The sequence below is a fragment of the Nuphar pumila genome, chromosome 2 (genome assembly GCF_984573655.1).
Source record: "Nuphar pumila chromosome 2, dmNupPumi1.hap1.1, whole genome shotgun sequence".
Taxonomy (NCBI): domain Eukaryota; kingdom Viridiplantae; phylum Streptophyta; class Magnoliopsida; order Nymphaeales; family Nymphaeaceae; genus Nuphar; species Nuphar pumila.
Window position 1 is genome coordinate 8742763 of NC_143250.1, and position 27103 is coordinate 8769865.

Below are 27103 nucleotides of genomic sequence, written 5' to 3' on the forward strand. Positions count from 1 at the left end.
GAAGCAGAAATAGAAGGGAGAGAGAGAGAGTAAGAGGGTTGATGTTCATGGCCTCCTCCAGGAGAGATTTCTTTCTCGGATAATCCTGCAGTGCAGAGACTGAGTCTTAAATAATCATCTTCGGGGCATTTAAGTCTTTACAACCACTCATTTTCAAGAGCCGTCATTTTTTTTTGCACCAATGGAGGAGAGGGTACTTAAGTCTTTGCAATCGCATCAAACTCCAACGCTAATTAATGCTGACAAACATGAGGATACGAGACGCACATGCTTACATACGTGGTGCTCTTTGGGACCCCCGATCATGAGATGTAGCTAACTGCCCTGATCGGGGGGAGAACATATAACCTGCTTCGATAAGAGAGAGAGAGAGTCACTAGAATATGTTAAGTGAAAATATGTGAACTAGACATTACAAGACATTTTTTCTGCAAATCCATTCCTACATATGAAAAAAAATGTGATTGTTGGATACTTGAAGATTATGAGCCATTGATTTTCAATCATTAAAATATCCTTCTTATGCATCATAATCAATTGATATAAGAGTGGGTTTCTATAATACCAAACATTTAGATCATAGAGGTGAAATTTGGGACAAAAAAAAAAACCAGGAAATTTTTTACATATTTCCTGTTAACACTTACACATATATATACATAGAGAATCTAGAATATGTATACCAACAAAAACATAGTTTGTTGGTTTGAACCAACAGGAGTCATCCTCCCTCCGCCCTCCAAATTGGACGGCTCGTGTTTTCTCCTTCTTTATCCTTCACTTCTTTCCCCTTCTTTTTGCCTTTCCCCTCTCATCACCGCCCCTTCCTCTGCCTCCCCATCGTCCCTTCCTAGCAAGACAGCCTCCCCGGTGCCCTTGAATAAATGCAGTGGCACCCAGTCATGCACCACCGTACCCATGCCCCTGAACCACATCAACTGCAAGCCCCCACTGCGGGACAGCTCTAGTGGCGCTCAGCCGGACACCACCATCCCCACACCTCTGCGCAGCTGATGCCCTCACCTGCGGCGACCACCTGCGCACCACCATCTCCCGCCTCTACTCGCCTAGCACATTGCCCAAAGGAACCACCTTCCATCTTTGCCTGCGCCGGATCCACCTCCCGCCTCCGCCAGATCTACCTCAAGGAACAGCCGGTGTGTGCGAGAGATAGAGGATAGGGGAAACACATGAGTCGTCCAACCAGATCGGATAACTCTTATTGGTTCAAACCAGCAAACTATACATATTCTAGTTTTCATATATATATATATATATATATATATATATATATATATATATATATATATATATATATATATATATATATATATATATATAGAGAGAGAGAGAGAGAGAGAGAGAGAGAGAGAGAGAATGGGTAAGTGTAAAATTGATACGTCCGTGCTAAATGAGTTTTTCTGACCTTTCAATGTTTTTTTTTTAATTTCTAGAATTCATAGCTAGATCATGTATTTTTGATAAAAAAAATGATATTTGGAGACTAAAAAATTTACAAAGATTTTTGGGCCGTTGATTTTTTGAACCTTATAAAAACACATCCATGTACCCCCAATTGAACACTTCAAGAGCTGATCCCTATAAAATTAAGTACATAGATCACATCTGAATATATATATATATATAGTTATAGTTATTTATGTGTTTTACTTTGCTACACTCATTCGTAGGAATAAAAGACTTAGCAAACTTCAATTTTTTTATTTTTGCGTAGAACTGACCCAATGGATATGATCTACATCCTCTTTTAGGATGGAATTGATTTTTAAATTGCCGGAATATGACGTATATACAGATTATTCTAGTGATGCAAAAATCAACGGTTGAAAGCACGACTAAATAACACATGTTTTTCATCGAAAGAACACTATCCAATGTTGATTCCCACTAAATCAACCATGCTGACTACATTATTGAGAGTCTAAACAAGTTAGCTAATGAGATTTCAGCTATATATATATATATATATATATATATATATATATATATATATATATAGAGAGAGAGAGAGAGAGAGAGAGGTAAACATATTAGGCCTCATTTTTGTTCTGCCCCATGGTTTTGAAGTGTTTTGTGATAGATCTGCACTGTTAGATGTATTTGGCATGCTCGATTTAGTGGAAATGGACAATCGTATTTTTTTGATAAAAAAACATGTTTTTATGAGCTGAAAAAAATTGGTACCTTCGCAGCCATTGATTTTGGATTACCTGAAAAACCTGTATACTGGTCAGATTCCGGTAAACCAAAAGTTGGTTTCCACTAAACAAAACCTATAGACCACATCTATGAAGTTAGATGTGAGAAAAAAATACCAAAAAATGCAATTTTGAGACTGCAGAATGAGAAAGTGGGCAGCACCAACTTAATATATATATATATATATATATATATATATATATATATATATATATATATATATATATCTGTGTGTGTGTAGGACTGTCGAAGCCAAGAAAGGTGCAAACCCTTTGAACCACCTTCAAAAAACATTCTTAGATATGTTTTTTCGGCAAGTCTGATCACACAAATCTGATCTTGGTTAAAATGCTAAAAATCGGCTATTGGATAAAAAATTGATATATAAATGGGATTTTATATTATAAAGAACTATTTTTTGATATTTTAATATTAAAAAATACATTTTTATTAAAGTAATATATAAACATATTAAAATATTATTTAAATAATTTGTACATGTCAGCGACACGTTGGCATGTCCATTCGTGTCCCAATGACACACTCAAAATGGCATGCCCCTGTGACATTGGGGGTAAGGGGTTCAGTGAATCTCCATTTCTCTTCGGATCTTATGAAGTTTGCATCTCCAAGATGCCAAAAGTTGGAGGGGCTGAAAACTTGCTCTTGTTACCTTGAGAGGGTTTGGTTAGGGGTGGCAATAGGGTCGGGTTGGCGGGTTGGCGTGTCAGCATACCTCAACCCGAACCCGACCCGTTTATTAAACGGGTAGGCTGTGGCAAACACGAACCCGACCCGTTTAATAAACGGGTAACCCGACACGACCTGCCAACCCATTTAATAAATGGGTTGGGTCGGGTAAACGGGTTTTCAGGTTCGCGTGTCAGGTTGGCGGGTCGGGTTGGCGGGTTGACGGGTCGGGTTGGCAGGTTGACGGGTCGGGCAGATGGGTTGGCGGGTTGACCCACCCGCCTAACCCGTTTATTAAACGGGTCAGCCGGGTTGGCGGGTTGGCATACCCCCAACCCGAACCCGACCTGTTTAATAAACGGGTTACGCGGGTCGACCCGTTTATTAAATGGGTTGGCTTAAGCCCAACCCGAACCCGCCTAAGAGGCCGGTTGGCGGGTCGTGTCAGAAATTGCCACCCCTAGGTTTGGTACAGTGGGTTGGGGAGGTTTCAAAGCGGAGCTGGGGGGGGGGGGGGCAGGATTGGGCTGTAGCCCAGTCCTGCCTCAGAAACCGGGTCTGACCCGACCCGGATATGAAACCCGGTAAGGTTTTAAATCACCCTCGTTCTCTTCCTCTTCCTCTTCCTCTTCCAGTCCCGTTAAGTATTCCTTTTCTCCCCCATCTCTCGCTCCCTGCTTGCAGCAGCCGACGACGCCGGCGGAATCCAGGTACGCCGTCTCTCTGTCCCTCTCTCCCTCTGTTTTCTCCCTCATCTTTCCCCCTCTATGCGTGCGTCTGGAGGCCGGCAAGGAGCCGACGGCCGCTCTCTGCTGCGATTCCCCTCTGAATCGCTATCGCCGGGATGCCGGCAGGGAGCCGACGGGCCTCCCTGCGGCGATTCCCCTATTTGTACCAGAATAGCCAGAATAAGTATAAGGTTGATGAAATGTTGTCCTAAAGAATTTGCAGAATAATCAAATATCAATACTACATAGATATTATGACCACTCTTGTAGATTTAGAACCAGTAATTTCCAGTTCAAGAATCCAGACAAATTTAGTATTCCATGGAGAGAGAAAAATAAATTGGCAATGAAACCATTCTAATCAGGAGACCTCTAGTAGATACCTTCTGAAGAGCAATTGGAACTGCAGGATCTTTCGCTTTAGCAAAGCCAATAACTCCATGATAGTTACCACAAGTTAATATAGCAGTGTACTTTATTACTTGTCCTCCCTTTTAAGGAAAAGAAAAGGTATATTAGAACTCTAGAAATAAAGGCACTGTTAGACTGAGAGTAAACTAAACAACAAAACAATAACACAACTTTACATGTCCGATTAACATCTATCAACTTCACATCAAATCCCTGAAAACAATTCCCCAAAAGGCTAAATCATGATTATCATATTACATATGGAAGTTATAAACTATATATAATTCAGTCTAAATAGCCAAAGGAATACGCAGATCCCATGCATGCTGGATTGTGAGAAATGCTTACATATATGCTCAATGGGTTCAGGGTCAGACACTATTTTTTCAAGATCGCAATATTTTGAATAGCATTTACTTTAACTGGCAAGACATGGAAATGAATGAGCAGTAGTAAAAGAGAGACTTAAACTTAGTTAAAATGAAGAAAAGCTTCAGTTATGTCAAACATGTGATCTGCAAGTTTAAATTAAGATATAGGGAACAAAAAGAACAATGAAGGGGTCCAGCACACCATCCATTACACTATCTATTGCGATAATTAAAGGTATAAATTCCTACATAGACAAAACAAGCCCTGACAATAATGATATTGACAACCACGATGATGATGAATAAGGAGGTACAAGTATCAAAAAGGAAGTTGATCAAGGCAGAGGATAACAAACAGAGATGTCCCTGAACTGAGGGATGATCTAAGGTAAGATATAAGGGAAGTCACTATTTGACATAGTTTAATAAGAGTCAATTGAAACATCCAAATCATGTGGAAGATGGATTGCTATGAAGTTAATTTTCAGCTACAATAAACAAAATGTAAGAAAATCATACAGTTTTTGCTAGCATCAAACCAAAAAGTCAATTTTATCACCCTAAGGGTGAAAACAAATATATATCTAGAAATTCAAGTATGTCATGCAATAAAATAAAATAGAGAAATACAACATGCTAGATAGCAGATGGCACTTACTTTTCTGTATAGAGGTCTTCTTTTCTTCTCAGTCAAAGAATTTCTCTCCTCTGCAAGATCTCTGATCTCTTCCTCTAGAACCTTACCCTTCTTCCCAAAAGTGTGATCAAGTTCTGAAAGTTTCTGTTCAATCTGCCGATCAATAGCATTAAGCTTCTCTAGCAGCACATCATCCTTATCCTCAATGAAATCATCATTGTCATCTTCATCATTTCCAGTCCCCTGAATTATCTGCTTTTCCTTTTTGAATCCAGCATGTTCTAGAAGATCAACTGAAGGTCCCACTTGTTCATGTTGGATGACTCCAAAATTCGCAGGATTATTTGGGTCATAAGCCTCTTTCCACTCCACCAATCTCACAGCACGATTCAACTTCTGAATGAGAATGAATCTTTCCTTCCCAGTTGCTTCTTTGAGGCGATTCATGAGCTCACCAATAACCCTGTACTCCAATGGTAGTGCAAGATGCTTCTCCTCGAATTTATCAATTTTATTCATCCATTTGAAGGCATCATCGAGAGGCCCAAATCAACAATCTTGATTGATGACAGTAGTGGCACTTAGGAGAGACAGGAACAATGATGAAACTGCTGAAGACATGACAGCAACCCCACCTCCCCTTAGACGCCATCACTGTTAAATCTGAGGCAGCAAGCTTGGTTAGTTTTTTTTCAAGATCATGTAATGATGATATTTGCATTATCAAGATAACTTTTCAGCCATTATATATAATAGTTAAGAGTTCTTGTTGTTGTGGGTACATGGTGTTGCAAATAACATTCTTGCGAATAAGATTTACTTGTGCTTAGTTTCCATGTTAGACATTTGTTTAGGTACAAACTTTCTTAGAAAGAGTATGCTCTAGTAGGTCATGACACAAGATATACATTGACAATCTAATCTCTTAAGTGATGTGGTTGAAGCGAAATCCACACCTAAAATATTTTCCTCATCTAATGTGGACAAGGAGAAAAATGAAACTATTTACTGGCATTGGCTTCTTCGCTTTCTTGTATTGTTTTGTTCTCTTAGCTTCAATTGCATCATTTTAAGCTATTCCATTAGATTTTGATATTAGGAAGTATAGGCTTTTATGGACTTATCCCTCTTACTACTACTTTTATGTTTCTGCGTGTCTAACATTTATAATTGTTGCATGAAAAAATCCTTAAATGTCATAAAATATCATACACTTACTGATTGCTCATGTAGTATCTTATTTATTTGTAGAATTTGAAATGGAAAAAGGACAATCTTTGAGCACTAAGAAAAGGAAAAACTTGTTATCATTTTTTTTTAAGTTAGATAACTCTTCAGATGGATAAGTCGAGGAAACTCCAAGTCCTACTCCAACCATTTCTTCATCATTTGAGCATATTCCATCTCCGAATCCAACTTTTGAATCTGATTTTTATATTGAAAGAGATCCGGGTAAAAGAAAGTGTATGTGTGATCACCTTGTTAATGAAATAGATTGAATTAGACGGACTTATCTTAGGGAGAGATCTTTTTAACTAAAACTTGTACAATACCCAAGTAGACAATGTGGTAAACAAGTGCATCGATGTCAAGAACATTGGTATGATAAGTTTTGTTAGCTAGAGTATTCTCCGACAGAAGATAAAGCATATTGTTTTTATTGCTTTCTTTTTCTTGATAATAGTCATTCTTCGAATCTCTCAGCATTGGCAACGATTGAGTTTAATAATTGGAAGATGGTTAGTTAAGGAGAAAAATGTGTTTTTCTTACTCACGTTGGTTCTTCACCGTCTTCATATCATAATGTATGTGTAAGAAATGCAAAGATTTTGATGAGACCGGGTCATCACATTGACAAAGTGATGAATGTTGTATCCCAAGAAGAGCGTCACAAAGATCGTTTGAGAGTAAGAACCTCAATGTTAGCTCTTCAGTGATTAGTGCTCCAAGGTTGCGCATTTAGGAACCATGATGAATCTTTATCTTCATTGAATCGTGGAAATTTTATTGAACTGGTTGATTATTCTGGAAAAATGAATGCAGATGTTGGTAAAGTTGTTTTGGCTCATGCTCCAAAAAATGCCACATACAGTTCTCCAGATATCCAGAGGGAGATTGTGTACATTATGGCAAACCGAGTATAAGGTATGATTTGTAATGAAGTTGGAGATGCAACGTATTGTATCCTTGTTGATGAAGTATAAGATGCATCTAAACGAGAACAAATGTGCATTGTATTGAGGTTTGCCAATGAAGAGAGAATTTTAAGAGCGATTTTTTGCAATTAAAAGTATTAGTGATACTACCTCGTTGAATCTGAAAAATTGAATTTCTGATATTCTTAGTAGTCACAATCTTCAAATTCAGAATATGCGAGGACAAGGGAACGATGGTGCTAGTAATATGCGGGGTACTTGAAATAGGCTCCAAGCTTTATTTCTGAAGGATTGTCCTTATGCATATTATGTTAATTGTTTTGCGCATTGTTTGCAATTAATATTAGTTTCTGCAGCTAAGGATGTTCGTGACATTTGGCAATTCCTTTCTTATTTGGATAATGTTAATATTATTACTTCTTCGCCTAAGCGTGTTGGTGAGTTAAAAGTTGCACATAGAAAAGAAATTGAGCATTTGTTAGAAATTGGGGAACAATCGACAGGAAGTGGGGCTAATCAGATTGAGAACTTGCATAGAGCTGGAGCTACTCGTTGGAGTTCTCATTATGAATCTGTAAAGAGCTTAATGGATATGTACGTTGCAATATGTAAAGTATTTGAGTGTTTGATTGAAAATTCTTCAAGTGCTAGATCTCAGGTTGAAGTTGATGGTGCATACACTTGCATTACAAGTTTCGAATTTGTATTTGTCTTGCATTTGATGAATCGAATATTTGCAGTTACTGATATTCTATGTCAGGCCCTTCAGAAGAAAAATCAAGATATCTTGACTGTTATGAGATTTGTCTACACTACAAAGATTGTGCTTTAAGCTTTGAGAGAAGATAGTTGGAAAGAATTCCTTCAAGAGGTAACATCATTTTGTTCAACAAATGATATTTGCCTACCTGACTTTAGTGGTTCATATATGGTTGGTCGATCCCGTGGTTGTGAGTATCCCTCAGTTGAGCATCACTATCATTTTGATGTTTTCAATAAAGCTATAGATTTCTTGTTGGTGGGGTTAACTACTAGATTTAATGATACATCAGTCAAACCTCTTCCTCTTAGTGCGATATTGGATCCTAGAAACTCATTTGAATCCTTTAATATAGCTGATATTTGCAAGCTTGCAGAGAAGTTCTATCCTCAAGATTTTACACCACAAGATATATTTTACTTGAAAGAAGAATTACAACATTATCAGATTAATGTGGTTTCTGATCCTCGATTTCAAGTACCTACTCTACCTGATTTGTATCAAAAGTTGGTTGCAAGTGGAAGGTCAAAAAGTTATGTCATGCTAACTAGATTATTTCGTCTTGTATTGACATTACCAGTTTCTACAACCACTACCGAACGAGCATTTTCAGTGATGAAGCATGTGAAGACGGAAATTTGTAACAAAATGGATGACAGTTTTCTTGCTGACTGTATGACATTATACATTGAACGAGAATATACTATGACTTTAGTTATAGATTCTCTTATAGATGAATTTTATGCTGCGGGTAACCGTCGGGGTCCATTTTAGTTGGTACTTTTATATTTTGATTTATTTTGTCATAAATAAAATTTATGCATTGTTATGAACTTCAAATTATCGCACCAGTGTTATATATTGCCATTAGATAATGTTTAAGAACTTTCCGTTGAGGTTAAGAAAGACTGCAACCTATAATTTGATTTGTCCATATGAAATAGATTTTTATTAATAATTGTAGCCATTTTTATTTTATTTCAAAAAAAAAAAATTTGGGGCGCTGCCCCCAAAACCCCCGACTATTACACCAATTTTTTTTCTACACCCCTATTTGCCCCCCCCCCCCCTCCCCCCCACATGAATCCTAGCTACGTCATTGGGAGGTTTGATTTGATTCCTGCAAGTGTCACTCTCCTGCGGGTAAGGGGCTTAGCCTCAGAGTTTTCTGCCTCCGGACTGACAACCATAGGCATGACCAGGTCTTCGAGCTCAGGAAACTTGCTCCTGTTTGAGTCTAATTGTGGTACTTGTTGAAGCTAACTAAAAACTGAGATGCAATGGGAAGATCTTTATCTGTAGCACATCCCAACAACCTCAGCTCCAGAAGCTCTGAAAATTGAATAAGTTGTATATCTTAGGGTCCTTATTAACCCATTACTATGAAGTTTATCTGCTATATCTTCAACAATGGATGCAGGTGGCACCAAGAAGATTGTGATAGGCATCTCCATCGCGGTCCCATCATTGGTGCTGGCAATTATTGTTGCCTCATTGGCATTATTAAATACTCTTTTGACTCGGAGAGGGAAAACTCCGATTTTTACTAGAGTGAAAACATGTGTCTTTTCAAACTTTTGTTTTGATGCATTAGTGTCACTATACTTAATTTAGCGAAGCAAGTTATATCCCCCCCCCACACACACACACAGGGCAGGTAGCTACATCTCATGTTCGGGGTCCCAAAGAGCACCATGTATGTAAGCATGTGCAGCTTGTATCCTCATGTTTGTCAGCATCACTTAGCATTGGAGTTTGATGCGATTGCAAAGATTTAAGTACCCTTTTCTCCATTGGTGCAAAAAAAATGACGATTCTAAAAAAAAAGTGGTTGTAAAGACTTAAGTACCCCGATGATGGTTATTTAAGACCCAGTCCCTGCACTGCAGGATTATCCGAGAAAGGAATCCCCCCTGGAGAAGGCCATGGACATCAACCCTCTCACTCTCTCTTTCTTCTTTTTATACTTCTGTGCACATCCAGCAGACGATCCTACATTGCTCTATCAAGCATCGACTGACCTGCACACTGACTGTAGCATCGTTCAACTTGATGAGTTGTGGAGCCTGATTCAGAGTTTTTGCCCTTACAGGAGAGGGGTCTGGGGGCTCCCCCTGGCGTGTGTAGCATCATTCAACTTGATGAGTTGTGGAGCTTAATTCTGAGTTTTTGCCCTTACAGGAGGGGGGTCCGACGGATCCCCCCGGCGCGAGTTTTTTGGGGCCTTGTATAATTTTTTCCTTTTCTTTCTCTCTTGTAACTATCAAAAAAGTGCAATAAAGTGTTTTGTTTAATCGTGGTGCTCATGTTTCATTCGGTTGTTTCTTGCTCGTGGTTTTTGTAACACCCTTTTTCACGATTTTTCTGTTTTTTTTTTCGCTTTGCGATTTTCGTAAATCGCTACTCGATTTGCCATTTTTTTCGCTGTGCAATTTTCATAAATCGCTACTTGATTTAGCGATTTGTCATTTTTTTCGCTACGTGATTTTCGTAAATCGCTACTTGATATAGCGATTTACAAAAATCACATAGTGATTTGCCATTTATTTTTTTTTGCTACGTGATTTTCGTAAATCGCTACTCGATATAGCGATTTACGAAAATCACATAGCGATTTGCCATTTATTTATTTTTTTGCTACGATATTTTCATAAATCGCTACTCGATTTTGCGATTTGCCATTTTTTTTTGCTACGTGATTTTCGTAAATCGCTACTCGATATAGCGATTTACGAAAATCACATAGTGATTTGCCATTTATTTATTTTTTTGCTACGTGATTTTCGTAAATCGCTACTCGATATAGCGATTTACGAAAATCACATAGCGATTTGCCATTTATTTATTTTTTTGCTACGCGATTTTCATAAATCGCTACTCGATTTTGCGATTTGCCATTTTTTTTTGTGACACGATTTTCATAAATCGCGATGCCGAACACTGCCCCCTTTAGCACGATCTTCGCTGTGATCAGACTGTAGTCGCCAGCCATCCCGATGGCAGTCTTGAGGTTCATGATGGGGAAGCCGGAGGTTGTACTCCGTTGTAGGTGTACTGGAGGAAGATTCTGTTGTAGGTGTCCCTCAAAGGCGGAGGAGCCACGCATTCCAGCAACTGCTAGTTGAAAGAGGATGACGATCACCATCGGATTGTCGACTCTTTGCCTCCCTTGATTTCTTCTCTAGAGAGAATGAGGGTTTTACAGTGTTTTACGGAGTAGGAAGAAGAAGAAGATGACGATGAAAAGTTCAAACAGACATTTTTGATGGCTCAGGTTCGTTTCGCCGGATCGCCGGTTAAGGTTCGTTTCGCTGTGTAGACTTTGAAGAGTCAACATCATCCTCGACTTTCTAGATGGAGGGCATGTTTTTCCTTTTTTTGAACCGTTTGTTTCCCTTTTTTGAATGGACATTTTTGTCATTTTCTCAAACCATCGTTTTATGACAAGAATAGCAAGAAAGGGTACTTAAGTCTTTGCAACCGCACCAGACTCCGATGCTAAGTGATGTCAACATACACGGGAATACGAGCCCTATGTGCTTACATACGTGGTGCTCATTCGGACCCCGAACAAAGACGTGGGATTCAGTGAATCATCGGGGGAGAACATACACCACCCTCTCTTAATTTAGAGAGTGTTATGTGGTCATTTCCATATTTTTTTTGAGAGGTCATTTCCATATTGTTGGACACTGGAAGCTTATCTGCTATCCTCCACAATGGGTGCAGGCCACAGCAGCCAGCCGCTGCCAGTAACACCAATCGCCGCAGATGTAGCCACAGCAGCTGTCTCTGCCGCTGCCAATATGGCCACCAGCGGTGCGGCCACCACCTCCTAAGGCAACCGGTAAGCTTTGGAGCATCTCATGTTACAAGATATCGTTTAAAATCGTCATGTGCTTGCCTTCTGAGATGATACGTTGGATTATTGCATGATGATGTGATGCACCATGCATTTAAAGGTTCGCTCATCCTTCGAATGGTCAGCCAGTCCTGCGTCAAGTTGAAGACCCAGAATTGAATCCCACTGGTGCATGGGGGCTGCCATTGTTTTATCACGATTGGGGCAGGTAAGGATGGGTTGTCCTATCTGCAACCCACAATTTTACCTCGAAGTGAGGTGGGCTCATTAAGTGAATTAGTTTTTCGTGAGGGTTTTTTTCTTGGATTTTTGGTGTGTATTTTTCAAAATTCCTATCATAGCTTGTTTTTATAGGAATCAGTTTTTGGAGTATTTGATTCTGATGCATGGATAAGTTTTTATAAGTATCAAAATCAACGGTACCATATTTTCTATCTAAAATCCAAAATCCAAGTGTCCATTTATAGTAAATAGATCATGCTGAACACATGTACAGTCAAAATTTTGAAAAAAACACCCAAAAAAATTTCATTAGGAAGGTTTTCATTCCCATAGAGAGAGAGAGAGAGTGCTGCCCCTTCAAAAATTAGTGTTCAGACTTTTGTTTACGGTGATCTATAGTGTTCAAACAAAACCTAGAGAGAATGCTGAACATATATGAGAGAGAGAGTACAAGTCAGATGTCTTTTTAGAGAGTGATCTATAGGTTTTGTTTAGTGAAAACAGACTTTTGAATCACCGCAATCTGACTTGTACGCTTATAAAAATACATTTTTTGGTCAAGAACATGATTCAAGAATTGATTCCCACCAAATCAATCATGCTAAACACATGTAAGGGTTCAGATCTATGGGTCTAAGGGGGAAGAACGAGAAAAGAGGACCTAATATGTTCAGTTCTCAATATATATATATATATATATAGTAATGTGTTGGTGCTACCCCCTTTTCTCGTTCTGCCCGGTTAGGCCCCTTCAAAAATCATAATTTTTTTGTGATTTTTCTCACATCCAACACCATAGATGTGATTTATAAGTTTTGTTTAGTGGGAACCTGTTTTAGGATCTTCGGAATCTAACCTGTATATAGAGTTTTTCAATGATCCAAAATCAATTTCTACGAGGACATCCATTTTTTTGGCTCATAAAAATGTATTTTTTCATAAAAAAAACATGATCCAAGAGTTTATTCTCACTAAATCGAGCAAGCTAAACACGGCTAATAGTTCAGATCTATCATAAAACACTTTCTCATATATATATATATATATATATATATATATATATATATATATATATATATATATATATATATATATATATAAGGCAGACCGTTCAACCAAAAGAAGGTCCAAAATCTACAACCAAACGATTGGACGTCTCCCCTTTTCCAATGCTTGATCATCTCATGGATGGACCTCTTATATTTGTTCTTTAAAATTTATTTAATAAAAATTATGCTTTACACGAAGTCTTTACGACATATAATCATGTTTTCTGAAACGTGAAAAATCGATGGCTCATAGTTTATTTAAAACTTTACATTACAAAGTATTGTGAGGTTGATTTTTAACGCTTTAAAAAACACATCTAAACATTGAAAATTCATAATCCAAAACGTCACTCAGTAAATGAATGATAAAAATCTAATATGTAAAGTACGATCAAAGAAAAACTCGATCGTTATGCCCTTGATTATTGGTTGTAGATTTTAGACCTTTCTTTGGTTGAATGGTTCCCTTCCCTGTATATATATCAGGATAGAGGATTTATTAATTTCCATTGATCAATAATATCAAGGACGTGTTGGTTATATGGAGATCTCACTTACAATCAGCAAGCAAGTTTCAAGCTGAGCTCATAAACTAATGTAAAGTTCGTATCCCCAATTCTCCAAAAGATGGGGGTTGTATGTATGTCATTAGTTGATTTACTCTTTATGATTGTGATACTTGTTCAAGTTAAGACCTGGCATGCAGGCTGTAGACATTATCAGTACCAGGTCCTAATCCCTTCAGATCCAAAAGCTGTCAAAACTGAATAATTTGTTTACTTTACAATGCCTTCCTGCTTAACCACTTGTATATTTCCTTGATGAAATATCTTGGGAAAAGCTTATCTTGCATCTTCGACAACGGATGCAGGTTCCACCACACTATGAACATCTCCATCACGGTCACATCAAGGGGGGGCAATTAACCACTCTTAATTATCCTTTTGGTAGTGCTTCAAGAAGAATACAGTAAGTTTTGATCATGACAATAGTGAAAGACGTGACTATGGTATGAATATGGAAAGAAATATATAATTCAATCTTTTGTTTATTGGTACGTCACATAAGACCAACGCAATTTAATTTTTTGTTCATTGGTATTCTTCAAGATGTCTCTGGCGTCGAGTTTAATTTGGTAAACATTATATGATTCGTTTGTAAATTCTTGGAGACCAGATTCCTTGATTTTATGATCATGTCAGTGAGTGTGAATCACAGCCATAACAGTTTCAATTATAAAACATTCCTTAAGATTTTAATATTCAAACCACGAACTAATTATTTTTTCCTATATAAAGTGATTGTAATACAATGGTTGTTGTAGCAAATAAATTTTTGCGTCTATATTTTGTATTCCCAACAGAACACGCAGTAAGTGGTAATATGGAGTGAAGCAATGGGCATTTGTAATTCCCACCATTTTTCTTTTCCCAAGAATTCCAAAAAATGTGCTCTTCATGGTTACGAAATTTATTGATACTAGTTTGATATTTAATTTTAGAACATAAAAGGAATTGAGAGCAATGACGCTCTGGTCGAGATAAACAAAGAACACAATATAGACAGGAAAAAAGAAAACAAAAATTTAGGCTCAGTGGATTTTTTTTTTCAACCACCAACTCCATATCTTCATAAGCCGACAATTTTGTGCCATTTTTCAAACGGATACTGATTTATTTAAACACTAGGTAATGACCAAAGAGAAATTTTAGAGAAAAAACTTTCATAAAATTTTGCAGTCCTTGCACAGGAAGGGCACAGGCTTAATTGCTTGCCATACAACTGGTTAAAAGGGATTATCGCCAAAGGTACTGAAATGATGTAGAGACAAACTTGTATGAAAAAGTATTTCATGGAACTCATACCTGGGTAAAATGGATATTCAGTGAAGGTATTGTGAAACTTTTTTTGCATAATCTTCAATGGATGTTTTGAAACTAAAATAGAGCCAAAGTCCTGAGAAACTAGGACAATATGTTCAATATTTAACAGAACGACACAAATGATATTGTTTATTGAAGATGCTACAGTGCAACTGGTTAAAATGGATCATCAATCAAGGTATGAACTAAAACAGAACCGCATTCATTTGAGAAATTATGACATTGTATTTAATACTTAAGTGAAACAATAAAAGCAAGGGCTGAAGGATGAAACAGACCAGCCGCAGTAAGATGTTCAACTACATTCAGATGGCGAAAAGATTTCTGTCAGATAGAAGAAGCATTACAATACATATAGATTTGAACTTTGAATAACCCCTTTCAGCAGTGTTGAGAAGAAAAGTTATTCCTTCCCACTATTATAACAAAAGAAAGTCAAATGCCTAAATATCCATCTCTACATAGCGTTTACAAGAAGAAGCGCTTCAGCATCTTATAGGACACTTCTCATTCCAAAAGAGAACCTCTTCCATGAACTATCTTCTACGGCAATAAGTGGGGGACATTGGTCTTCACAACAAACTGTGAGGACTCCAAAAGGTTCCAGTGGAGCCCCAACAAGCAAAAAACATGTGCAAAGACTGAATTAAGAAAACTCCACCCAAAACATGTTCATTCCTTGTGAATTTCTTCACCTGCATCTCCGGGAGAGAGCTCTCAAAGTTCAGATGGCAACTACGAAGTTGCCTCAGATCATATTAGCTAGTCAAATACTCCCATGTAAAAAGCACACAGTAAGCTGTAATGTTTAAAGACAAGTAAAATAGGTTTAATATTACAAACTATAATCATGAGCATAAAAAGTTCAGATTTTCTTTTTTTTAAGGAACAAGTACAGCATAAATGATCCTTTCTGTGAAGGGAGTACTAAAAGGGTTAATAACTGGTAGATCCACCAAATGTGTTCATCAAGGAGTACGAAAGAGGACATAAAATTTATGGAACAAGCATCCTATGTGTAAAATTTATGGAACAAGCAGTCCCATGTGTAAGGTTGAGCGAGTAAAACCATGCAGACATCCATAGAAAGAAAAATAGATTATCCTATGTTGTACTGTTTGATGATGATGATGATGATGATGATGATGGGGATACTACATCAAACACAAAAAATAAAGAAATACTTTTTCAAAGGGTATGAAACTCATAATCAACATAGAGCAACCATTCCTCATATTTATTTTGAATCATAAATAGATCAACAAAATAGGAAGTCATCAAAAAACAATAAACGTTCTTTCCAACTAAGTCCAATGAACATTTCATCAATGGAAATGCTAGCCCAAGGGCTGTGATAGCATTCAAACTAAGATATTTGTGCACTAACAGCAGCAATGAAGAAAATGTACAGAAACACACATTGCTGAATAAGGAAATTTCACAAAAGTTGGTAGCACAAAACAAACCAAGGAATCTCACACCCAAGAGAAGCTTGGAGGTGAAGTGATATTAGCTGCTCATCACAACTAAAAAGAGGCTGAGGTAAAGAGAAAGAAAAACATGATTTAAAGGAACCCTGGCCTCCATAACCAATTGCTTGGCCAAAAAGTACTTCACTCATTGATTGAATTCAACATCACAAATGGTGAGCCACAATGCAAGTGACGAGCCTTGCTACAACAAACCCTTGCAACAGTGCAGAAGTTAAAGAATCAGGTCTGTGATGATCAAGGATGTTAATATATATATATATATATATATATATATATATATATATATATATATATATATATATATATATATATATTTGTAATCAGGGGCATTTCTGTCTTTTTACCTCTTGTAATTAGCACAATCTACTAAGGACTATTTTGTCATTTTTTTCTGTTTTCTTTTTTTAAATGACCAAGGACTATATGGTCATTAAACCATAGAGCTGTTGGGACCTCATCCCAACGGTCATAAAAATGACTGTTGGGGGAGGTCCCAACAGTTCTATGGGACCTCCTCCCCTTTGGCCCATTTGTTGTATAAATAGGGGTTAACAGCCCCTTTCCATGTATGACTCAGTGGGAGCATTTTATCAATAACATCTATATTGTTTTTATTGAGGATTGTGTATAGCCCTTAGTTGGCTCTTTGTATCTCGGCCACTAGTGGCTTTATATTTGTGTGGTTGTGCACTCTTTATCTCCCTTTGTGGGTATCTCTCTAGTGCACTTAAGATTTCATTACATGGTATCAGATCCCTTTAAGTTCTATTGATCTTGTAGGCTTTATTTATGGTGATCGAAGATCGTGTTCGTGATATAAGTTCATTTTCTCTCTCTCTTCTACTCTATCCACTTCTCTTGTTGTTCGTCATGGAGCATGAATCAAGAGTTAAGCTCTCCTTCAAACTCAACGGAACAACTCTATGATGTGGGCTTCGGCAATGAAAAATCACCTCAAAGGCAATAAACTTTGAGGATTTGTGATGAGCATGACTCCCAAACCATCTTTAAAGCTCACCAAATGGAAGGAGTTGAAAAAACCCTTGAAGGAGAGGATTCCACTAAGGCTATCCATGAACATCAATTTAAGGTAGAAGATTAGAAAAACAACCATGTTAAGATTTTAGCATGGTTCATGAACAATGTTGACATAAAAATATGTGACAACATTCCTAAGTTTAGAAGAGCCAATGAAGCGTGGTTCTTTCTTACGGGTATGTATACTCCAAAAGATCTTGCTAGACTATTTTTATCAAGACACGATTAGAACCACAAAACAATGGAACATGAATGTCCATGATTATTTTAGTGTCTTGTCTCCTCTTTGGTACGAATTGGCACTTCTTGAGCCAAAATGGGTAACTCTCAAAGATATTGAATTAAGAAAAGAGCAAATTGAGAAATAACATTTTTTTCAATTCCTTCATGAACGAAATTTGAATAGATCATCTCTTCTTCATAGGACTAAGGTCATGCATCTTGAAGATACTCTTGCCGAGGTATGCCAAGAAGAAACACATCTTGGCATAACTATTAAAAATGAAGATGTTTTGGCTGTTACTAGGCCGGGTTTAAATGTAAGGGCTTATAGGTCCCCTCACTTTATAAGACAAAATAACTATAATAGTGGATATAGGAAGGGTGCTATTTGTCATTTTTGTAATGAACCAAGACATATTAAACCGGTTTGCCCAAAGCTTAAGGAACTTAAAGGCAAAGTCGCTTCTGTCGAAGAAACCACACCCGATAAGGAAGAATATATCAAGAATGGAGGAGATATCAAAGACACTCTAAGTCAAATATCGGCGGCACTACATCAACTACTCAAATCATCTTTTACTTCGGGTGCTACCATTGCATCCTCGTCATCTCCTCTAGGTATGTGAATTCTTGACTCGAGTGCTTTCTTTCATATGATCCCTCATGAGAATGTTCTCTCTAAACCTCTTTAAAAATAAATAGTACGAGAACTCTTGATTCAAAAACTTCTTGTTCCAAAAACAAAACTTGTTTCAAAATTAAATTTAAATCTTTCTTCGGTTTCTCAAATATACGACATGGATACAAAGTCTTTTTCTCATCAAAAGATTGCGTCGTGCAGGATCTCCAGTCTGAGAAGCTGATAGGGCAAAGCCATTTTACTTCATGGATTTTTTACTCTTTTACCTAAGTCATTTTGTAATCATGTTCAAGATAAAAGCATTGATACTTGACATAAGAAACTTGGGCATCCTAGTTTTTCAAAGATGTATCTCTTTCCGTTTTTGGAAAATATTTGTAATGCAAAGGATATATCTTGTAAAGATTGTATTTTTTGAAAAATAAAAAGCAATTCCTTTTTGAATTAGTGCATTCAGATGTATGGGGTCCTTTACCGGTTATATCGAAAGGAGGTTACTCATATGATATTTTTTTTATGACTTCACTAGATATACATGGATTTACTTTCTAAATTTTAAATCCAAAGTGTTATCTTTCTTTAAGAAATTTTATATAATAATTAAAAATCAATTTCTTAGTAACATATTTATCCTTAGATCTGATTCGGGAGGTGAATATATGTCAAATGATTTTTAAAATTATTTGAAACATGACATTTGTCATCAAAAGACTTGCCCTAAAACTCCCCAGCAAAATGGATTAGCGGAAATAAAGCATATACATAATAGAAACCTCTAGGACTTTTCTTATTTTTAGGGACATTTCAAAACAATCTTGGGCCAAAGTCATGTTAACTTCAACCTACTTAATAAATAGAATACCTTCATCTTCGTTGCAAAATGTCTCCCCATTTGAAAAACTATTCAAAATGACTCCCGATTTTAAATGAATGAGAATTTTTGGATGTAAATGTTTTGTACTTACTCATAAAAATGATAAACTATCGCCCAAAGCCATTTAGTGTGTTTTCTTGGGATAAGGGGAAAATAAAAAAAGGTATCATTGCTTTGACCCAAAGAACAACAAGCTTTATGTTTCTAAAGATGTTACCTTCTTAGAAAATGGAAGTGGATTTGATAATAAAGAAATTAAAGAAGAAATTGACTATACATTTATATTTGATCTTTTACCAAGACTTGATGAATCTAACCAACTTGACTCTAATGATGTTGTTGATCTTTGCTTAAATGATGCTTCTAGTAATGAACATCCGGTTGTTGATGAAATATGTCATCAAAATGAAAAACCAATTGAAAATATGCATGTTTATACTCGACGTGGAGAAAGTGATCAACCACGTGCTCTTGACAAGTTCACTCAAAATATACCCTTAGAGGAATCTCAACTTAGGAGATCTAATCGAATCTCTAATGCTCTTAATAAATTTGTATCTTATGATTCTTTTTTCCCAAACTTTAGAGCTTGTTTAATATTTCTTCATTCTTATTATGAACCATCCAATTATAAAGATACCAAAAAAATATCCGCATTGGATTAAAGCAATGAAAATAGAGCATGATGTCCATAAAAAAGCCAACACTTGTGAAATAGTTGATCTTCCTCTAGGCAAGAAACCTATAGGATGTAGATGACTCTTTAAAGTAATTACCAAAAGCGATGGATCCTTAGAAAGGTATAAAGCAAGGTTGGTTGTCAAAGGGTATGTTCAAGAATATGGAGTAAATTATGAAAAAACCTTTGTCTGTATCGCTAAGATGACTAGTGTCCGCAACATCTATCAAAAAATGGCTGATTTATCAACTAAATGTTAAAAATGCTTTTTTAAATGGTGAACTTTGTAAGGAAGTCTACATAGATCCCCCCGTTGGGAGTGGATATTAATGGTAAAACTCCAAAATTAAAAAAAGCCTTGTATGGTCTTAAACAAGCACTTAAGGCTTTGTATGATAAATTTAGTCATGTTTTGATTAATTTGAGATTTATTTATTGTTATACTGACACTGTTCTTTTTGTTAAGAAAAGAGGTACTAATATTGTAATACTTCTGCTATATGTTGATGGCATGATCATTACAAGAAATGACAAAAGGAGTTAGTGAAATTAAATATGTTTTAAAGAAAATTTTTGATATGTCTGACTTGGGATTTTTGATATATTTTTTAAGAATTGAAGTTGCCTACTAACCTAGATGATATATCCTCTCCCAAATGAAATTGGATGCTAAGATATGTGTTAAGGAATTTCTGATGAAAAGAAGGTAGAGACTCCAAAAGTCATAAATGCTAAATTAAGACTTGAAGATGAGATACTACTTGAAAATCCTACTCCTTATCGCCAATTGATTAGATCGCTCACCTTTCTATCACTTGACCTGATATCGCTCATGTGGTTCATGCAGCAAGTCAATTTCAGCATCTCCAACCACAGTACATATGAGTGCAGTTATTAAGATTGTTCGCTATATTAAAAATACGATCTCAAAAGGGCTTTTTTTATCCTCCTCTTTATTAGATTTAACTGCTTACACTAATGCTGATTGGGGTGGTAATCCAAATAATAGAATCTAAACTACTAGTTTTTGTATTTTTATAGGGGATTCTCTAATTTCTTAGAGGTGCAAAAAACAACAAAAGGTCTCGTTATCTTCAACTGAAGCAAAATATTGAGTTATGGTTACGACAACAATGAAGCCTATATGGCTACAGAGTCTTCTCCAACACATGAGAGTTTTCATCTCCAAATCTTCGAAGATGTGCAGTGACAACAAAAGTGCAATTTACATTGCAAGCAACCACACTTTCTATGAAAAAACAAAACATATTGAGATGGACTGTCATTACGTACGTGATGAGTATCTGAAATAAACTATTGAATTACTGTACGTCACATTGGAGTACCAGCTTGCTGATTTTTTCATAAAAGCTCTTCAGCACCTTGCTTTTTGTTTCTCCTTAACAAATTTTTGGTGATCTCACTACAAGTTTGAAGGAGGATGTTAATATATATATATATATATATAGTTTTGCAACCAGGGGCATTTCTATTTTTTTTGCCTCTTGTAGCACAGTCCACTAGGGACTGTTTTGTTATTTTTTCTTTTTTTCTTTTATGTTTTTTTCTAAATGACCAAGGGCTCTATGGTCATTAAACCATAGAGCCGTTTGGGGGAGGTCCCAACCAGAGTTGCCAGTCGGGGAAGCGGGAGCGAAAAGCGAAAACAAGGCACTTCCAATTTTTTGGAAGCGAGAAGCGCGAGACGACTTAGAAGCGAACCAGGAATTGTCTCGAAAGTGAACCAGAAGAGACCTAGGAAGCGAATCGGAAGCGACCTAGGAAGCGAGGGAGAAGCGAAAAAAGAGAAAAAATAAAAATAAAAATGAAAAGACAAACAAAAAATAATCTCAAGATGATGCAACTAAGCAAATATTTGTTTAGACAAAGTTGAATGTTAGAAATGTAACGACATTTTAATTATTTAGATTCATTCATGATTTTTTTCAAGTTTCAGTTTAGCTTCATAAATTGTGTTGAATTTTATATTATTTTTAAAATTTTATTATAATTTTTAATTTTTTTTAGGTCCCCGACTAGTCCCACCTAGGCACCGACTAGGCCTTTTAGGGGGGGTCGTGCCTAGGTGCCGACTAGCGCTTTTGACTACTTAGGACAAGAGCTATGTAACATAGACACAACAAATGACCTACCTTACCGTCGACATGCCTGAGTAAGAGTACAAGTACCGAGTGCGGCATAGGTATGTTGTGGGTCAGTTTGGGTCGGGTCCAACTGTGACCCAACACAAAATCCAGCTTTTTTACCAGAAATTTGTGGTCTCTTTCTTTAAAAAAAATTCATCCACACCACAATCTACCCAAAATATCATCCACCCACAATCTACCCAAAAAATATATAATAAAAATATACAAGATAGATTGGGTCCAACTTGATCCAAAGTCCAAACAAATTATTTATATATATATAGCCATGTCTCCGTACCCGCAATTTTGAAAATCGTCAGGGCTGCTTTGGACAGTAGCAAGCCCACCAAGTGGACCAAACACTTCATCTTTCAACTAGGATTTACCACCAGTTAGGTAAACATAAAACTCATAAAGGTGTCACGAGTGGCACACTAGCGTCCTTAAGGTTTTCTTTTTTTGGGGGGGAATTGGAGCCCATAACAAATTTTTTTTTGCCCAATATCGAGAAAACTTGATTCCTATTTGCATCCCATTCAAATCCTAGGTCTCTTCCCTCTTCGCTTCCCTTCTCACTTCCAAGACGATTCTTGGTTTGCTTCTAAGTCGTCACTCGCTTTCCTCTTCCTAAAAATTTAGAAGTATCTCGCTTCCTTCTTTCTGCTTCCCACTTCCTCGACCCGACAACTCTTGTACTTCCTCACTAAACTTGCACTCTATGTATTTTTCTACTTTTCCTACTAACTCTTAAACTATTCTTCACTAATGTATAACTAACAAGTGCTCTATATAAATTTGGATTTTGGAACTTATGTGTATGATCAAGTAATCATTATCCCGCTTTTAGGCAATCTTTTTTGCACCACATGCATAAGTGATGCACCATTTTTCCATGGCTATTGTCCATGATGCATAGCTAAAACATGGAAAATACCATGGATATATGGTACAACACAGAGGCATGTCATTCATCCATACATATGCACTCCTAAGTCCAAATATAATAAATAATTAACACTTGGGTTGGTTACTAGATTCTCTAAACTTAGGTGGACTGTATTGCTAATAAGCCTTGTTACTTGAATATAAGATCTGTTTTAGCCCATGGCTTGAACACCAATTCACCATATTTTATCAAATTGCTGTGTGTGCCCAAGCTATATGAACCTGTATGTTAATATCCACCAAGTTCTTTACATGATGACTGCCATGGGTGCACACATGTTAATCTCTCCATTTTATGCTCCTAAATCATAGACAAATGTGATGAACACATGTAAGCCCACAAATTTTTATATGCACAGCAATTGTAGTCTGGCATGAGCACCGAGGAACATTATTTCCAGCTTTAACAGGGATACTTCAATATAGTCCTTGTGTCCCCTTATGTGTTATTCATAATGGAACACCATGTCATTTTCCATGTGACAGCAAATAAAACTTGATGAAAGATTAGGTGTACACTTTCCCAGATTGAACAAGCTACACATTGCAAAGAATGTTATCTGTTGGAAGCATGCTCTTGGAAAAGAGCAATCCAAAATCACAGAATCAAGTCTCCAAGAAGATTTTGCTATTTTGGCTGAAAGAATCTAGCTAACCCAGCTAAGTCTGACGCCCGCCTCCCACACAGACAGGAGCATGGGGGAGCGCACACACAATTGATTCATGCACAGTAAATATCTAACAAATCTTGGAAACGGAATTGCATTGTACACAATAAATTCCTAAGACCCCACATGTTAAAGGTGTCTGAAGAGAAGAAGGAGGTGCCAAATGAATAGAGAAATAATGTAAGAAAAGTGACCTTGGCACTATTGATTAATCACCTAGTGGGCACAGGAAACCATATACAATCAATTAAGATCAAGCCAAATTTATAAGGAGAAACATATAAACCAACAAATAGTCTTACTAAGAGATGGAGAACATACAACATATTTTTTGTTCACTTTAGGATGGAAGAGACGTAAGACAAAAAGATGCCTATTAACTTGAGGACTATAAGTAAAAGCAACCGATTGAGATGGTGACAAAAGACCAAGTAAAGAAACCTTTCCTAATCCAAGCAAAAGTTATGTGCTACGAGTGCATAATACATTTCACACCTTAACGCTGCAGCTGCCGCCTTGCCAGTGCTGGGGCCTTCTTAGGGATGTAAACTTTGTAACTCACCTGTAAGACAATTGCCATCAGCACGTTAGTATTTACAGCACTCTCTCCAATTAGAATTTCACAGATTACATTTGATGGCAGTTATAAGTCCAACTCTTTTGGAGGTAAAACAAATAATGGTCAGCTTTAAACATGTCATATATCGTTACAGGTACACCACTATGAGAAGCTACATAAAAGCACTACCACTTACCTGCACCAGTTCCCCCCCACGCATGACAGACATGGTCTTTTTCTCAAATTGTGAATTTTCCGCTGTTACTCGCTCACTGCCATTTAGACCAAAATTATTCTTAACAGAATCAGGACCTCTTGAAGCAACTGAAGCAGGTCTATTAGATCCACTGGCCCCTACATCATGCACCACACTACTTACAGGATCAGACCCTGATCTCACAATAGATTCCTTCTGCAAATTGTCTTTTTCTCCTGACACTGTTGTAGGAGTTCCCATTGATACAGTAGTGACTTTTCGCCTTTTGTTCTTACCAGAAGCAGAATTCCTATTGCCACCGGTACCTTGTCTAGCTTCACTCACTTCAGCATCTTTGCAATTATTATTATTCTTCTCAAAGTCGCAGACTGTGGAAATGTGAATAGAAGAAGACACAAATTTTCTGTCTTGTAATGAATCAGAATAATTTGATTGAATGTTGCCACTATTCCAACCACATTCTTCAGCTCCTAGAGTCCTACTAGTAGAATGACCCCCATCTGACATGCCAACAGAACTTCCTTCAGTCACCCTGCTTGCCTTGCCACAAGAAAGCCTCTCAGTTCCTTTACCATCATCTTTTGCAATCGCTTGTGTACAGCCACCACCATTGACTTGCTCATTTACAAGTGATTGTGATTTTTCATGCTGTTTGTCATGGAAACTTTTGAAATTTTCCAACGCCTTCTGTCTTAATATTTCTTCCAAATTCTTGGCATCAGAACTACCATGATTGGTGGAGCTAGCAGCATTACCACCAACCCCACGATTGATTGAACCATCATCTTGATCAGAATGTTCGTGACCATCTTGTGATCCCCTCCCATCATGCACATCATTTGGAGGATGTGCTTCTCTCCCGTTTTCATGAATTTTGTAAGGATTAATCTTCACTATATTACTTGAATCAATAAAAGGGATACTATCATCTGCAGATTCTGCACCCATTTCCCATCTTTCACTGTCTTCTATAGTTTTGTTTTCAGTAGTATTCTCAGTACCAAAAGATGCAGATATCCGATTTTCATACTTCCCCTGTTCCACGTAACATTCGTCACCTCTCCGAGAGCCACTATCATAAAAAAATCGTGATGCCATAAACTCTTCATCATCCATTCGTTGTTCCCCACTTTCTCCTTTTGCCACATTTTGCAAGTTCTCCATCGATTCCTCTTCAGTAACTCTGCACCCGCTACATGAGGAAGATCTCCCAGAGCTGTGCCCATCACTGTTTCTTACATTGCCCTTAACCAATTTTCTCTTCCCCACTTCACCTTGCTTAGGCCCGTCCCCTCTAACATGCTCCGTCCTTTTTGACCTCCCATAACTGCTTTCTTCTTCACTGCTGCAGCGATCCCTACAAGTCGAGCAACTCTCGCTCGAAGAATAGCTACTACAAGAACTTGGTGAATCCCTACGAGACCGTGTACTCCTCTTCCTCTTCTGCTTCACCTTACTCGATTTCTTCCTATACTCCCCATCTGACTTCCTAGATCCCTTCCTCCTCTTCCGGCGCGCCATAGAGTCGTCATCGCTGCCAGAGCTTCGAGCCCTCTTCCTCTTCGTCTCCTTCCGCCTCTGTTTCCTCCTGGTGTATGAATCTTCCGAATCAGAACTAGAAATAGATGCAGATCGATTGCGACGACGCTTCTTGGACTTACGTTTCACTCTCCGTACCTGGCCGTAGAGATTCACGCCGCAGAATCAGTCCAGATTCGAGAATCGTAAAGAAAAAGAAAAAGGGAAAGCATCCAAACATATCAATTCCAAATGGAGGAACGCCCACAGAAGAAAAAACCTAACCCTAAACCGACCATGAAGCACAAATTCAACATGTAATTCCACCCAAAACCAATCAGGTTTTCTTCAATCACCAAGAAAATCAGTGTTCTATGTTTTGTTACTGACCTCATCGTCATTCTTGGAACCGCTTTTTATTGGTCTTGAAGAATCCTTCATCCCTGAAAAAGCAAAAAAACAAAAAGAAGACAAGAGGAGAAAAAAAATAAACGCGTTAGACGGGACAAGATTGAATCAAAGAAACCCTACAGGCTACCATGCATTAATCCTCTCTCTTTGCGAGATTGGAAAGTTTGGGGTGCAGAAGAGTCCTCCCAAGGGAAGTAGAGGAAACGTTGTGTGATACATATAAAGGTCACCAAACTATAAAATCTGGGGCCTCTCTTTTCATAAATACCCCCAAACAAACTTTTCAGAGTTTGCAATTAAAAATGAACATGCTATTCTTGCCACGTAGAAAGCTTAGTTTTTAGAAAACTTCTTTTTTTTAAACTTTATTTTTTCACTCATCAAAGTGTCTAGAAATATTGAACATCGAAAAAAAATGTTGAGTTTCAATCCAAAGTCAAGGCCTAGACTTGAACAGGCATAGGCAAATGCGAAAGCAAATATAAATGCAATTAACAAGCTCCTAAAGAGCATTAGTCTTTAAGTAAAATTTACATTATATATGCCCATAAAAAGTTTTCACTCTTCAAAGTAAGACTAAACTTTTTAGTTTGTCAAATAATTTGATGCAATTCTAAAAAAAAACATTTTAAGTCAGTTTTTTAAATTATAAGAGCTCATAAAGAGAACAAGAAAGTCAACAATAAAATACCACCGACAAAAA

General features: G+C 37.2%; 2 protein-coding genes across 5 annotated transcripts; both read right to left on the reverse strand.

The window, feature by feature from the left end:
- Window positions 1–3675: 3675 nt before the first annotated feature.
- On the reverse strand, window positions 3676–5576 carry LOC149844664 (uncharacterized). Its single transcript, XM_089985791.1, has 3 exons — window positions 5079–5576; window positions 4022–4129; window positions 3676–3795 (listed from the first exon to the last, which is right to left on the reverse strand). Exons 1-3 carry the CDS (start codon window positions 5574–5576, stop codon window positions 3676–3678), a joined length of 726 nt encoding a protein of 241 aa, XP_089841917.1.
- On the reverse strand, window positions 4114–26626 carry LOC149844665 (uncharacterized). Of its 4 annotated transcripts, none has more exons than XM_089995043.1 (4): window positions 26380–26626; window positions 24451–26148; window positions 24191–24257; window positions 4114–4129 (listed from the first exon to the last, which is right to left on the reverse strand). In XM_089995043.1, the coding sequence occupies exons 1-3, from the start codon at window positions 26428–26430 to the stop codon at window positions 24192–24194; spliced, it is 1815 nt and encodes a 604-aa protein (XP_089851169.1). In that variant the 5' UTR covers window positions 26431–26626; the 3' UTR covers window positions 4114–4129; window position 24191. The 4 variants fall into 4 exon arrangements, with proteins under 4 accessions (XP_089851169.1, XP_089851158.1, XP_089851167.1 ...); XM_089995032.1 differs by lacking the exon at window positions 4114–4129 and adding an exon at window positions 15270–15724; XM_089995041.1 differs by lacking the exon at window positions 4114–4129 and adding an exon at window positions 15270–15751.
- Between the last annotated feature and the right edge of the window lie 477 nt (window positions 26627–27103).

Coding starts and splice junctions, on each gene's coding strand:
- LOC149844665 (XM_089995043.1), bottom strand. CDS start 26,430: ATGAAGGATTCTTCAAGACCAATAAAAAGCGGTTCCAAGAATGACGAT. Junction 26,149..26,379: donor GTTCCAAGAATGACGATGAG/GTCAGTAACAAA, acceptor CTCTACGGCCAG/GTACGGAGAGTGAAACGTAA. Junction 24,258..24,450: donor GTGGGGGGGAACTGGTGCAG/GTAAGTGGTAGT, acceptor ATTGTCTTACAG/GTGAGTTACAAAGTTTACAT.
- LOC149844664 (XM_089985791.1), bottom strand. CDS start 5,576: ATGAATAAAATTGATAAATTCGAGGAGAAGCATCTTGCACTACCATTG. Junction 4,130..5,078: donor GAAGACCTCTATACAGAAAA/GTAAGTGCCATC, acceptor TTTCCTTAAAAG/GGAGGACAAGTAATAAAGTA. Junction 3,796..4,021: donor TTCCAATTGCTCTTCAGAAG/GTATCTACTAGA, acceptor TGGTACAAATAG/GGGAATCGCCGCAGGGAGGC.